At 32.5% G+C, this 15,917-nt stretch overlaps 2 protein-coding genes across 2 annotated transcripts; both read left to right on the top strand.

The window, feature by feature from the left end:
- The first annotated feature begins 243 nt into the window (after positions 1-243).
- LOC110606200 (disease resistance protein RPM1) lies at positions 244-3,477 on the top strand. Its single transcript, XM_021744959.2, has one exon. The coding sequence runs from the start codon at positions 396-398 to the stop codon at positions 3,198-3,200; it is 2,805 nt and encodes a 934-aa protein (XP_021600651.2). The 5' UTR covers positions 244-395; the 3' UTR covers positions 3,201-3,477.
- A 3,786-nt stretch (positions 3,478-7,263) lies between these two features.
- LOC122722362 (disease resistance protein RPM1-like) lies at positions 7,264-11,028 on the top strand. Its single transcript, XM_043952929.1, has one exon. The coding sequence runs from the start codon at positions 7,418-7,420 to the stop codon at positions 10,265-10,267; it is 2,850 nt and encodes a 949-aa protein (XP_043808864.1). The 5' UTR covers positions 7,264-7,417; the 3' UTR covers positions 10,268-11,028.
- The last annotated feature ends 4,889 nt before the right edge of the window (positions 11,029-15,917 follow it).

Genomic DNA, 15,917 nt, shown 5'->3' with positions numbered 1-15,917 from the left:
AGAAAAAAAAAACTTAATTTTAAGCAAAATTACAGAGGTAAAAAATGAGATTTCTTTTGATTATTATATAATGTGAATCAATGTGCTTAAAGTTGACATGAGACAAGGAAAGACTCCCAAACCTCAGACCAAGTCAGCAAACAATTTGGTCAATTACAATTGGTAGAGTAATTCACCAAACTGTTAAACAATAATTAATTATATAGAGGCTCCAACTAAGAATAATTTATTGGTTAATGTCATCTCTACAGATGATTGACTTTAATTGAAATCTATCATCAACTGAAGCATTCTCATATAAGTTGGATTCGAAGTTTCACAAGCCACCACAAAACTTGCAATTCAACTTTTTTCTTTCAAAATTTCTGAAAGATATCAGTGTAAGGTAAAGGAAAATGGCTGAGAGTGCAGTTACTTTTCTGATCGAGAAGCTTGCATCTTTACTCCATGAAGAGGTTGAGGTGTTGAGAGGCGTTCGTGGAGAGCTAGACCACATCAGAAGTGAATTGGAGCAAATGCAATCTTTCCTGAGGACTGCTGATGCGATTGAAGCTAGCAATCCTGAAGTTAACAAATGGGTCAAGCAATTGAGAGATGTTGTTTATGAAATTGAAGATACGCTCGATGAGTTTATGCTTCGGTTAGGACATGATCATGGGGACAAATTCTACAGTACCTTACATAAGATCACTTGCTATATTAAACACATGAAGGCTCGATACCAACTTGCATCGGAAGTAAAGGCCATTAAATCCAGAATCAGCATTGTTTTCAAGAGTTACCAGAGTTATGGTGACAGATCCAATATCCTGGGTAGCAGATTAAGTTCCATGGCTGCAGACAACACATGTTTTGATCGTCGAGGTGATGCTCTTCTACTAGAAGAAGATGAGCTTGTCGGCATCGATAATCCCAAGAGCCAGTTGATAAATTGGCTTGTTGATGATGATCAATGGCTCAAAGTGGTTACAGTGTTAGGAATGGGAGGGTTGGGGAAAACAACCCTTGTAAAAAAAGTATATGACGATGCTGAAGTGAAGAAACATTTTGACAGCCATGCTTGGATCAATGTTTCGCAATCATTCAAGATAGAGGAACTCCTTAAAGACATGATTTACCAACTCTTTGATGGAGTTAACAAACAAGCTCCTCAAGGAATGGAAACCATGAATAGCCATCGGCTAAAAACAACAATCAAGGAGTTTCTCCAGCAAAGTAGATATTTATTCGTTCTTGATGATGTATGGAGCAGAAATGCATGGGATGCTATCAAACATGCCTTGCCTAACAACCATCAAGGCAGTCGGGTGTTGCTCACAACACGTAGTCGTGATGTGGCCTATGCAGCTGGCATAGAAGCCAAAGGTGAGGTCTATTCACTGAAGCCTTTGTCTCCAGAAGAGTCTTGGACCCTGTTCTGTAGGAAAACATTCCAGCAGAATTCTTCCCCACCTCATCTGGAAGCTGTTTCTCGTCATATTGTCCAAAGGTGTGGAGGACTGCCTCTTGCAATTTCGGCAATAAGTGGAATATTGGCCATGAAGGACTGGAGCAGAATAGATGAATGGGAGAAGTTGGCTCGCAACCTTGGTGCTGAAATTAGAGGCAATGATATACTGCAAAGCATGGAAAAAATACTCTTACTTGGTTACAATGATCTGCCATACTATCTCAAATCTTGTTTCTTGTACCTGAGCATATTTCCAGAGGATCATCCAATAGAGTGTATGAGACTAATCCGTCTATGGATTGCAGAAGGATATGTAAAAGAAGTTGCTGGAAAAACACAAGAAGAAGTAGCAGAAGCCTACCTGAATGAGCTTTTGACCAGAAGTTTGATCCAAGTTGCAGGCACAACCAGTGATGGAAGGGTCTACTCATGCTGCATCCATGGACTTGTGCGAGAGATTATTCTCTTAAAATCTAGAGATCAAAACTTCATGACAGTAACGAGTGAACAAAATGAAATATGGCCTGAAAAAGTCCGATGCCTCTCAATCCATAAGTCATTGGAAAATGTAAAAGAAGGCAGGGACATCACAAAACTTCGTTCTTTGTTAATTTTTGGAGTGGAAGATTCACTGTCAACAACATCAATACCTTTATTGTTTGATGGTGATATGAGGCTGCTCACAGTGTTAGATATGAGGAGTACATCACTGGAGATGATTCCAGATGGAATTTTCAAACTGATTCACCTGAAATATCTGAGCTTAAGAGATACCAAAGTGAAAAATCTTCCAAGCTCTATTGGGAAGCTTCGAAATCTAGAGACCTTGGACCTTAAACGCACAGGTATTGATGAATTGCCTCCTGAGATTTCAAAACTTCAAAAGCTACGGCATATACTCGTCTATCGCTATGAAACAGAGCCTTATATTCCTTACCACTACCTAAATGGATTTAAGGCCCCACTTGAAATTGTAAGGTTGCAATCCTTGCAAAAGCTCTGTTTTGTTGAGTCAAATGAAAACAATGGCATGTTGGTAGAGTTAGCCAGGCTGCAGCAGCTGAAGAGATTAGGCATTACAAAGTTGAGAAAAGAAGATGGACCAGCATTGTGTTCTTCCATAGAAAACCTGAAAAACCTTCGTTCTCTGAATGTTCATTCACTGGAAGAGGAAGAGATCATTGACATGCAGCATTTGTCTTCAACCCCAAAGTTTCTTCAGCGGCTATACTTGCATGGACGTCTGGAGGAGCTACCTTATTGGATAAGTTCACTTCACAGCCTTGTCAAGCTGTATTTGAGGTGCAGCCACTTGAAGGACAACCTGTGCGAGTCCCTTGGAGATTTGCCAAATCTGGTAGAACTTCAACTTCGTCAAGCATATGATGGACAAGCATTGAGTTTCAAGGCTGGAAGCTTTCAGAGGCTGAACATATTATTTCTTGAGGAGTTGGAAGAACTTAGATGTTTGCATGTGGAGGAAGGGGCAATGCCCTTACTCAGAGAACTTACCATTAGTCGCTGCCAATTGTTGGAGGAAGGACCATCCTGTATCGAACACCTCAAAAACCTCAAAACAATCAAATTTTTTGACATGCCTGATGAATTAAACAAGATGATCATGCTGGAGAAACAGGGAACAAATCTTTCTCATTTCCCACAGGTTTATTTTATTAGATGGAAGAACACTCACTGGGAAAGAAGTATCTTATCGGTAGGTAAAGTACCGAAGAAAACGGCAAGCAAGTGAAACCAAGTTTCTCCATTGTGATCTTTTACAAGATTTAGTGCATATCAGCAACAAATAATGTAAGGCATACAAATAAGGATACAGCAATGACCAGAACATGCAAAGTTATGGATCTGTCTATAGGTAGAAGAATGATCTTTCTTTCATTTCTTTTTTTTTTTTTTGGGCAGATTTGTTGCCATTTTCTGCGGTTTACATGGTTTTCTGTTTGTCATTTAATGTATCGAGTGTGCAACTCATTTCATGATCTGATCTCGCATAAAATTCTGCAACTCAAGTGTGCAACTATTTGCATAAAATTCTGCTTGGATTTATTTGCCATTAAGCTACCTCCAAGGCTCTAACACTAGCAGTTAAGCTAATCAGTTCAGCAGTTTCAAACTGGACTAACCAAGGGCGCATTGAAATATAACTTGATAGGATGTTGTTAATCATAAAAGAATAGACTTTTATGGAAGGAAATGCACTAAGCATTTTCTATAGCAGTGTTCATATATATCAAATATCTGAAATTGAGAATCAACGAAGAAGTCAGAAACATGTGCAGAAGAATCTTCCATTACATGTACATGTGCAAACAGACATTTGCCCACTAACAAAAGATTGTTGAAATTTTTTATTTTATTAGCCAAATGAACTACAATTAGATCAACTTTAAAAGAATTTCTATTTGTCAATTACACCTACACTACCTGGAGCATAACAGTCCAACTCTGAAGATTTTCTAGCTTCATGTCAGTATTTTTGAAGATTCCTAAAGATATTATTAGGTTTCATGGTTCAACTTATAAGTAGTATAGTTTTGAGAAGTTTCTAGGTAACCTTAAAGGAATTAACAATTTAAGGCTTCAAGCATCGGAAAAAAATAGCAGCAGCAGTTGAAATTGTAATGCTTTGAACAGAGACACATGCAATGGTCAACGAAATCATATATAAATTAGTATGTATACATCTACATTGATTAATAACGTGCATTACGCAACTATTTATGTCATTGTAGAGATATTTCATAAAAAAAAGTAATGACTACAAGGAATCCAATCAAATGAAAGTAGATCAAGCCTTCAGAAAATATTTTACAGAATTAAAGTAGGGGAATTTGCATGTCTTTCAAACCAACAAGTTGTTTAAACAAAGAATTTATATGGTATACAATGGGTAATGACACAGCAAGTTGAAATTTAATTCTGTAAAATTTTCTGAAAACTGGATCAACTTCCAATCAAATGAAAGTAGATCAAGCCTTCAGAAAATATTTTACAGAATTAAAGTAGGGGAATTTGCATGTCTTTCAAACCAACAAGTTGTTTAAACAAAGAATTTATATGGTATACAATGGGTAATGACACAGCAAGTTGAAATTTAATTCTGTAAAATTTTCTGAAAACTGGATCAACTTCCAATCAAATGAAAGTAGATCATGCTTTCAAAACATATTTTACAGAATTAAAGTTGGGAATTTGCGTGTCTTACAAACCACCAAGTTGTTTAAACCAATAATTTATATGGCATACAATGGGTAATGACACAGAAAGTTGAAATTTCTCAGATTTGGACAAGTCATTCACTCACAGGTACCATTTATCAAACAATAGAGTCGCTAACTAGAACATCATCCTGAAATAAATAAGAAAGATTGAATTGTAAGGCCATTTTGAGTGTTTTCTATCAATTTTTTTTTGGGAAATTTCAAGTATTGACCAATTCTGCTTACTAAGTCATACAGGTAACTAGATAGCATCTTAGTTTGTGCATGCTACATCAAATTGGTAAGAGAACTTTTCTTATGAAGGCATGCAACAGCTATGGGTCGCATAAATCTTTTTCTTTTCCATTTGTCTTAAGCATCCGTCATATGAATCTGACCAATACCTGTTTGAGAAGCACCTAAAAAAGCTCAATGAAAACCTGCACTTAACTATTGTAGTATATGTATGATTTTCCTGCTAAAGGCCTTACAAGGCATGGTTTTAAATAATTATGTTGCAAGCGTAACAGCCGTTATGTAATGGTAACGGCAATTACTAACGGTAACGGCAGTTACCAATAATTAAAAATTCTTTTATATTCTTTATCTTCTGCTCCCTATTCTTCTACACTTTTCAGCAGCTTTAAAGACTATATTTTTTCAGTTTTCTCTTCCCTTTCTCTTTCAAATTTCAATCTTCCCTGCATATTTCTCGTATAAAATTAGATCCATTATAAACTATTCTATTTCCAAGCTTATTTCTTTTAAAAAGTTGGTTAGATTTTATCTATTTTAGTTTTTAATTGTTGTTTTTTTTCCTTTTTTTATAAGTTTTTATGGATTAAAGTGTTAGTTTGAGTTAAAATTGTACTTTGAGCTATTAATTTACTCAATCTACAAAGATTATGTTAGATTTTTCTTTTTTTAAACTATATATGATGTTTAACATAAGTTAAATAATCTATATTTTATATATTTATGTTTATTATGCATTTGTATACATTGTTCTGAATCAAATCTAATCAATATCATTTTATTTATGAACTTTGCAAATTTTTTTAAAAAATTTGCGTAACGTCAGGCCGTTACCGTTACGTTACGGCCGTTACAGGTCTGTTTCCATTACCCACGACCGCGAACGTGGCCGCGACCGCGATTTGAAACCATGTTACAAGGCCTTACTGCTCTTTTCTTTCCCAAGCAGAACAGTCCAACTTTGGTAAGATATTCTAGGTTGGTGCTTTTGTCTTTTCAGATGGCTTAAGCATCTTAGAGGTTGGTCACTTGAATACTTCTATCAAACAAATTGCACTCGTTTCACAATTTCTGGGGAAAAACTTGCAGGATTTAGTTTCTCGAAATAGTTATTCATGTCAATGAAAACCAGACAAATAGTATTTTTGGAGTTAAAAATACTAGTTGGTTACCTGCGTTACCAACTTTTCATATTAGTATACACTGCCCGGAAAAAGTAACAAATGAAGAATTTATCAAAACATTTGCTATAAACTCAAGCTTTTGAAACACTTGCATAGAAAAAAAAAATAGCAAGTTCTTACTTGCAAGCAAACAAGTTAATAGAAAAAGACTTAAGATGGTTTACCATTACCTTCCTGGTGAGTCTCCACATTGAGCAAATCATGCTGCACGCCTGCACCATTGGTTCTAATTTACCTACCATGTTCCTTGACTCTGCATAGAACCTCAATTTGGAATAAATTAGAAGAAAATAATATAAAAGTAATTGAGGGAATCTACAACAGTACTCGGAATCTGTCACTATTTTTCCCAGTAAGTTTCTAATTTACTGGCTATTTCCCTTAAGAAAGCATCTGAAGATTTGACCAAATCGTTGGAGAGAAACAGAAAATGCTACTAGACCTGCCTTGTTACATATGTATGCAAGGCACTTGTTTGAATATGAATTTAAATATTTTTCCTATATAGAGAAATAGGGAAGCCATTTTTGCAGCAACTTGAAACAAAAAAATACAAAAAATTAAGAAGTTTTTCTGAATTTCTTGTGCAGATTCAATGGATCACCTGCTTCTGCTTGAAAAAGTCAACCATTTTCAGTATTCATTGATATTTGACTGAGCATTTTCCATGTTTTCTATAGCTGTTGTTTGGGGGAGCTATTTTTGCCAGCAACTTGAATAAACAATAAAAAAAGTTAGTAAGTTTTTGTGACTTTCTTGTGCAGATTAAATGGATCACCAGCATACATCAGCTTGAGATCCACTGCCATTTGATGAACATTTTCCTAGTTTTCTATAGCCATTGTTTCCTGCAAGACATATCTAAAATAGTAATTTCCTTTGGCTACAGAAGCAACATTGAGACAGAATAAAGAGGAATATTCCTTCTCAGGAATGAAGAGTTATAATTCAGGTAATAACTACAGACGAATAATTATTTCAAACTGTTTACTTGGTTTGGATGATGTTAGCTATGTCTTCACACAAGCTTTTTGGCACTCCAAAGAACTGAAAAGTCAGCCCTATGAGCATGTCAAACAGTACTTGGCCATAAGTTCAATTGAAAGCTCATAAGAATGAAGGTCAAAAGTCTTTTTGTGAAAAAAAAAAAAAAGAAGAGTACATTTATATATCTAAACTGAAGCTTGTATACATTCTTTGAGCTCCAGAAATACTATTGAGGAGAATAATATCATAGACAGAATTGTGAAACACAAAATTTCCAAACAAAATTGCAGCACAAATACTACAATTGAAAAAGAAAAGAGAAGATGGCTGAGGGAGCGACTCTTGCCTTCGTTTTGGACAAGTTGTACTCCATATTCCAAGTAGGCGTGCATCACTTCAGTGGGGTTCATGAAGATGTTAAGTTCATTAGAAGAAAATTAGATGAAATATGGGCATTCCATAGAGCAGCTGCTACGGGGGAAAGGATGGATCCAGAACTTCAAAAGTTTGTTGGGAAATTGAGAGATGTTCTTCACTGCACTGAGGATGTCCTCAACCAGCTTCCAGTTCATGCTGCCAACAACAATGGGTGTGGATTCCACAGCTTTCTCCTCAAGATTTATACTTCCTTCAAGAAACAGAATGTTTACCACCAAAATGCTGCTAATATACATAGGATCAAATTGGAAATTGATACAATTCTTGATCAACTACCAAAATATGATATTAGCAAGAAGGGCAAAGGTTCAAGCTCTACTTCTGCAGCTGAAACATGGATTGACCAACGAGAACAAGCCCTTCTACTAGAGGAGCAAGAGTTAGTGGGCATTGAAAATCACAGAGAGCAGCTGATTACTTGGCTGGCAGATGGTGATTCTAAACTCAAAATTATTGCAATATGTGGAATGGGAGGATTGGGAAAGACCACCCTAGCAAAGAAAGTTTATGATGACTCCAGAGTGAAGAAACATTTTCACTTCCATGTTTGGATCACTGTCTCAGAATCATTCAAGATCACTGACCTACTAAAAGACATGATGCAGCAGCTCTATGCCGAATTCAAGCAGCCAGTCCCTCAGGAAGTGGAAACCATGAAGTCAACCAAGCTGAAAGAAGTAGTAAAAAATTTCCTCCGGCAAGGGTCCTACATACTTGTGCTAGATGATGTGTGGAGTTTAGGAGCATGGAATTCTATCAAATCTGTATTGCCTAGAGGAAATGGTGGCCGAGTGATGCTCACAACTCGCGATGCCGCTGTATCTTCTACCTCTTCTAAGGAATTCAATGGCCACAACTTTGAGTTGAAACCACTATCTGCGAAAGAGTCTGAAGAACTGTTCAACAAGAGGACGTTTAAGAAGGAAATCTGTCCTCCTTATTTGCAGAAAGTTTCCCAAAGTATTTTAGAAAAATGTGAGGGGCTGCCACTGGCAATCATTGCAATCAGCGGTCTTTTGTTTACTAAGAACAAAAGCCTACCAGATGAGTGGGAAATGGTTGATAGGAGCCTTGGTGCAGAACTGAGAGATAATAATGAAATCGAGTTCATGAAAGAAATTTTGTTTCTCAGTTATGAAAAATTGCCTTACATTGTAAAATCTTGCTTCTTGTACTTTAGCATCTTTCCAGAGGGCCATCCTATAGAGTGCATGAGACTGATTCGCTTGTGGGTAGCAGAAAGATTTGCAGAAGTAATGGAAGAAAGAACAGCAGAAGAAGTTGCTCAGGGATACCTCAAGATGCTTTTGGACAGAAACTTGATCCAGGTGGCAAAGAGAACAAGTGATGGAAGGGTCAAAACATGTCGTGTCCATGATATCCTGCATAAGATTTCCATTTTGAAGTCAAAAGATCAAAATTTTTCTGCAGTAGCGAAACAACAAGATGAAGTATGGCCTGAAACAGTTCGAAGGCTATCCATACATAATACAATGCAGAATATAAAGCAGATCAAGACATTTTCACAACTCCGTTCCTTATTCATGTTTGGATTGACAGATTCCCTATCATCCATGCACACATCGTTCCCTGAAAGTTTTGGTATGCTTAATGTACTGGATTTGCAAGGTGCACCTTTAGAGATATTTCCAGCTGAAATTGTGAAGCTGTCCCTCCTAAGGTACTTGAGTTTGAAAAATACCATGGTGGGAATAATTCCACCATCCATTGGAAAGCTTAGAAACCTACAAACTTTGGATCTCAAACATTCCTATGTCAGTAAATTGCCTATAACAATCCTGAAGCTCAAAAAACTCCACCATCTCCTGGTGTATCGGTATGAGTTCGAACCTTATGCTCACTTCAACTATAAATATGGTTTTGAAGCACCTGCAAAAATAGGAGAGTTGAAAAACCTGCAGAAGCTCTGCTTTATAGAGGCAAATAAAGAAAGCCATATTATAATGACAGAGTTGGGGAAGCTAAAGGAACTACGAAGGTTAGGCATCACTAAGTTGAGAAGAGAAGATGGGAAGGTTCTGTGCTCTTCCATTCAAAAGCTAAGTAAGCTTCGAGCACTGTCTATAACTGCAGTTAAAGAGGAGGAAATCATTGACCTTCAATGCCAATTTTCACCTCCTCAGCATCTTCAGAGATTGTACTTGACAGGGCGTCTAGAAAAGCTACCAGAATGGATAACCATGGTCAACAGACTGGTGAAATTGTTTCTTAAAGGGAGTCGACTTAAACAAGATCCATTTACAGATCTTCAACATTTGCCGAATCTAATTCATCTTGAATTACTTCAGGCTTTTGATGGAGAGATTGTGTCATTTGCTACTGGAGGGTTTCAGAAGCTCAAAATATTAGGTCTTGATAAATTCAATGATCTGAAAAGCATACATGTGGAGAAAGGGGCAATGCCTCGCCTTGAAAAACTCATCATCCAGCGCTGCAACTCCTTAAGAAAAGTTCCCTCAGGAATTGAGCATCTGACTAAATTAAAAGTGCTAGAGTTTTTTGAAATGCCTGATGAATTGATTAGGACATTGAGTCCAAATGAACAAGGTGAAGATTTTAGCAGAGTTGCACACATCCCACAAGTTAACTCTTCCTACTGGAGAGGTGGAGGGGTCTGGGATATCCGTCCTTTACAAATGTATTCTGAAGGAGAGAGCTCTTCTAGCCATGAAATCGCCAAAAACAGCCATGAACCTCTGAATTGTTGGAAATAGTGGAAAGAAGGGAATCGCAGATTGCATCAAGGAAAATGCGCCTAATCATTCAAAGTACAGCTAACTTGATTGCTGCAGATCAGTATCAGATATATGGCAGGAAAGACTTTAAGGGAACGAGAAAAACATGAATTTGTGGGATATTCAATTCAGCTACTGAGCTACAGAGTTGCAGCCGTAAAGTCAAAGGTAGTTTCAGCAAAGAATTTGATTGCTTAGCTTCAGTTTCATGTAATCTTAAAAGGTAAATACATATGTCTATAATCTATTGTTTGCAATGCTTCATATTTCGCCATCTTGCTATGCAGTTTAGGATAAGACTCACTGCTGTGTACTTGTAATGAGGCTTTATTGTCTGCATATAGCCTTGTAGCCAGTAGCAACACTCTCCAGTCTCCACCTACTTTATTTTGTTATCAGGAATTTTATCAGTTATCGAAAGAAAAGTTATTAGACTTAGTTTATGCTATGTTTGTCTTGTTTTTTAATATGTACAAAAAAAAAAGTATAGTTCAGTGTCAATGCATTGCAGATTTTCAAAATAAATATATGGCAAGAAGAATATATTATAATTGTTAGCAAGGTTGTGACCAGTGGTCAATTCTATTGAGAATGGTTATAATATTTGACAGTTGTGTTGATGTCCAGTAAAAAATTTCTCTTAAAATGATGAAACGTAAATATTTATAGAGAGGTTTGATATATGGCAGGGCATAACTCATAAAATAACATAATATGGGAGATCTCGGATACATGAAACCAAAATATGTCACATAAAGGCACCAAAAGATTTATGTGATATAAGCAATATTCAATTAGTAAGCATGTGCTGTTGGACCAGTATATATCCAGCAAGGATGCAACCTTTAGACCTTTTAAGTCTTCTCCACCTGACAGAAGAAATTTATAGGGTTTAGAGCATATGAACAGCATAATCCTCCAAAGGATATGCCTATGTTCCTTTATCTCTTCCTCTTTTCTCAGCCTCAATGGCAGTTAAAGCAAAATTAGCAATAAAGTGGCTAAAAGATAGATGTCCTAGGACCCATTAACTACTCAGTAATCAAGTAACTGTTACTAGTTAGCTTTTATTTCCTTTTATTTTATTGTTAAGTAGGGGATTGGGGTATGCTACTCAAACCCATGTCTCCAGGCGAGTAATGTGTCTGAGCTAGGCACTGTTACTAGTTAGTTGATCAATTATACTTTTAGCTAGTCACTTTGGTATTTCCTGAAGCTGCATTTGATATCTTTGCAGAAGTAATTGTCAAAAACTTTAATGAATCCTTATTTTCTCTCCTTTCTTCTATTCCTTTACTTACCCTCACTTTCCTCCTGACTTCCTGTATTTTCTCCCCACACACTATAGCAATCAAGCCTAATAATACCGGTCCAAACAGGATTGTTTTAACAGTTAATCCTACATACTGTTTTTAAACTCCATCAAACCTAACTAGGTTGAATGAAGAATCAATGCTGAAATTGAAAGGCGCAAGAATCTTGGAGATCATATCAAATTCATAAATCAACAATTTCAGTCTTTGAGAAAGAATATGAGCAAGGGTTAGAGGATTAAAGATAGAAGAAGATGTTGCGTGAATCTCAAAGAACTCAAGCTAAAGAGGAAGTATCTAACCTTGTGTTTGCTGTCAAGAAGATCGGTGAGAGTGAGATCTAAAATGGAAAGAGATGAGCAAAGCTTGAGATTCTTGAACATACCATTGCTTCTGGGAAATGGCAAGTGGCCAACCCAATCCAAGAACAGTATCCAATTGAATTACAATGAAAAAGAAGTGATAGTGTAACTAATCGAATTTATTTAGTTTGATACTTTATCAAAACTTAGGAGGCCTTACCAAATTGAAATCGTATTAAATAATTGATTTATATATATATTTAAATAATTTATAATGATTTTATAATTTTAATATATAGTTTTAATAATATAATTTTAATAAAATTAGATATATATAATTATAATACTATTTAATTATTAAATATTTTTTATTATTTTATTTAATCAATTTAGTTAATTAATTATAATATATTCTATTTAAATAGATTATATATGGAATTTTTACTGTTAATTTTATTGTAATTATTTTTTATCAAGCTTTTAAAAATTTTTTATTATATTTTATTGTTGCTTATCATTAAAAAAAGTAACGAAATTATCATGTTACGTATCATATCAACATTATATAATTAATAAAATTATTATATCGCCCCGCTATGTTAATGCTATATAATCATGCCGCATTAATAAAATTTAAAATTAATTATTAAAAAAATTATATACTTTATTTTTATTATAATTTCATCTTCTATTTTTATTTTTCCTCAGTTAAACTTCAAATTTTTAAAATTCAGACTTATAAAATTATTTTTTTATTATTAAATATATTTAAAAAATATTGTTGTTCTATTTAAAAAAAAAATGTTGTTGTTATTATTATTCAATTTTTTTAATTTTTATCAATAATTTTATAATAATAATAATTTTATTTTAATTAAAATTATTATCAATTGATGTTTTTTAAATTTATTTAATATATTTACTATTTACTATTATTTTTAAAATATTAAGAAAATAATCTTATTAAATATATTATTTGTGAAATATTAAAAAATAATTTAAAATAATGTTTAATGATTCAATTTGAAAATATTAAAAATAATAAAATATTTTTTAAAAATATTTATTTAATTATTCTTTTAACTCTTAAATATAATATTAATTTATTATTTTTAAAAATTATATTAATATTTAAAGTGAATTTAAAAATTAATAAAATAAATAATTTATCAAAAAATTCTATACTTTTAGTTTTATTATAATTCTTTCTTAAAATTTTAAATTATTATTAATTTTACCTTAAAATTTATTGAGGTGACATATTAATATAACGAATGATTCGGTAATTACATTAATTTTTAGCGATATAAATGATGTAGGTAGAATTGAAATAATTTTAAAAAATTAAATTTTAATTAAAAAAAATATAGCATGTAATAAAATTAAAAGTATTTATTTATTTTTGTTATTAATTTTTATATAATATATATTAATAAAATTATAGTATTAAAATATAAATTATTTAAATAATTATATATATATATATTTATAATAATAATAATATAAAATTATTATACGTTTTAGTTATTAATTAATTATTAAATATTTATAGTGGTATAATTTAACTAATTTAATGAGTTAATTAAAATTTATATAAATTATATATATATACTATTTCAATACTAATAGAATTATAAAATAGAATATAAATTATTAAAATAATTATATATAAATTGATATATGTGTATATATATTTATAATTGTTGTCAATAACTATAGGTATATATATATAATTATTATATATTTTAGACACTAATCAAGGGTTAAAAATACATATATAATTATTATATATTTTAGTTATTAATCAAATATTAAAAATTTATAAAAGTATAATTCAACTAATTTAATTTATTAATTATTTTGTTCTATTTTAATAGATTATATATTATATATTATCTCCAAATTAATAAAATTTATATTAATAGAATATAATAATAAAATATAATTTAATAAAATTAAAAATAAATTAAATTAAAATAATTGTGATTATTTAAAAAAATACTATTAAGTTAAATTATATAATTTTAAATACTACAATTTTATTTTAAATTACGTAATTTTATTATAAAAAATTAAAGAAAATTAAATACATTTGTACATATTATGGGAATGATAAAAATTTATTTTCTGTAAAAATATTGCAACAAAGTTTTTGAAAGTTTTGCTGAAATTTTTTTTATTTTTTTTAAGTTTAAAAATTGTAATATAAAAACTTATTATATTTAGTTATTTAGTGTTTTTATATATTTTAGATGTAAATATTATATAATATTGTGAATATTTGATATTATTTTAAAATTTAATGATTAAATTTATTAGTTTGATATAAATAATATTAATATTATATTAAAAGTATTTAATTATTTCGTTTAAATTTAAATTTTATTATAAAAATAAAAAAAATTATACTGAATTTAAAACATATAAAACCATATCGAAATTTAATTTTGATTTTGGTTTCAAAAAATTTTAAAAATTAATTTTCAGTTCCAATTTCGATTTCTACATGCAACCGTCCAAAATCGGAACCGGAACGGTACAGCCGTATCTACTATCACTCTCATATCTCCAACCAAAAATCAATGTTTTAGCAATTTAATTAATTATTTAAATTTTCGCACAATAATCCAATTACCAAAATTATGGCTTATTTATTCCTTTCAAGATTTAATTTAGAGGAAGGACATATATTAATAGTTCCATATCCTTCATACTCTCTCTCTCTTTCAGTACTTCAACTACAGATCAACTTCCTTCCTTTTAGTGAGAGAAAGCTCTCTCTTCTTTCTTCGTTTTTCTTTCCTCTCCGTTTTAATGTCAGTTTTCTTGGCTCTCTCTACCCCACTCGGAGTGGGTTTGCCTTTTCTGTCCCAAGAATGGGTTTATCCTTCCCACTTCGGGGTGGGTTGTACATAAATAAGAATTTAGTTATCTAGTTTTCGGTGGTAGATATGTGTTTGTTGGAGGGCTTTTTTTTTTTTTTTTGTAGATCTGCTTTATTAGGTTGCTGGTTGGTCTTTTTTCTTTGCATGCATGGACGTTTTCATCGATTTTGGCTTGAAGATTTCAACATCTCCTTACTCCAGTGGCCAGATCTCCAAGCATTTCTTTGAGTCTCGTTTCTGAGAGTTACATAGGGTTCCTATGGTGTCCTTCAATAGGTATCTTAGGACTTTTATTCACTGTATTTGAGGTTTTCTTTTTTCCACTGCATGTTGTGGCCGACCGTTAGGAATTAAACTTGGTGTCATTTTAACTTGCCACCTCAAGCTTCTTGAAAATACATTCATTTTTTGAGATTTATTTTAACACTAAGAAAATTAGTAGCTAATAAATAACATTTGCTTAGCATAAAAAAAATTGCTTAACCATAACAATATTGAGTTGGTAAGGGAAAATGGACAACACATGGTTGAGTTTCTCCAAAATGCTGCATGTGGATAAGTAGGATGGAATTGCTTCATGGAGCAGCAACTTCTCCAATTTGGAGTCAGCAAATTTCGCAAATGGGTACCACCATTTTTCAACCCTAAAATGGGACTAATTCTTTACATTTGCAATCAGAATTTTTAGAGAGAAAATATTAAGAGAGTGAGCGAGAAATAGAGAGGTTTAGTTCTAACGAGCTAAAGTTAAAAAATAGCTCCTATGAGTTATAGTGTGTGTGAAAAAAATACTTTATATTTATGAGAGTTTTTTTGTTTTAATAAAATTATTTGAGTGTTTATGTGGATAATTAATTCTACTTAATTTTTTTGGCAATTTTAATTTCAATTGCCAATATTTGATATTAGAGTCGATTACTAAAAGATGGCTTCTAATTCAAGCGCTAGAGTCCAACCAACTCAACAGGTACATCAACAATTTTCAAGTTCGATGAAAAAAAATAATTTTGCAATGTGGAAGCATTTAATAGAGCTTTATATGAAGAGCAATGGCTTTGGAGAAATTTCAGAGAAAGAGTATTTTTCAAGTTCGATGGAAAAAATAATTTTGCAATGTGAAAGCATTTAA

This window comes from Manihot esculenta, chromosome 18 (genome assembly GCF_001659605.2).
Source record: "Manihot esculenta cultivar AM560-2 chromosome 18, M.esculenta_v8, whole genome shotgun sequence".
NCBI classification, from domain to species: Eukaryota; Viridiplantae; Streptophyta; class Magnoliopsida; order Malpighiales; family Euphorbiaceae; genus Manihot; species Manihot esculenta.
Note: the sequence above shows the minus strand (reverse complement) of the source record. Positions and strands in the feature narration are given on the sequence as shown.

Excerpts from the sequence above, each read along its gene's own strand:
- LOC110606200 (XM_021744959.2), top strand. The coding sequence starts at position 396 with ATGGCTGAGAGTGCAGTTACTTTTCTGATCGAGAAGCTTGCATCTTTA.
- LOC122722362 (XM_043952929.1), top strand. The coding sequence starts at position 7,418 with ATGGCTGAGGGAGCGACTCTTGCCTTCGTTTTGGACAAGTTGTACTCC.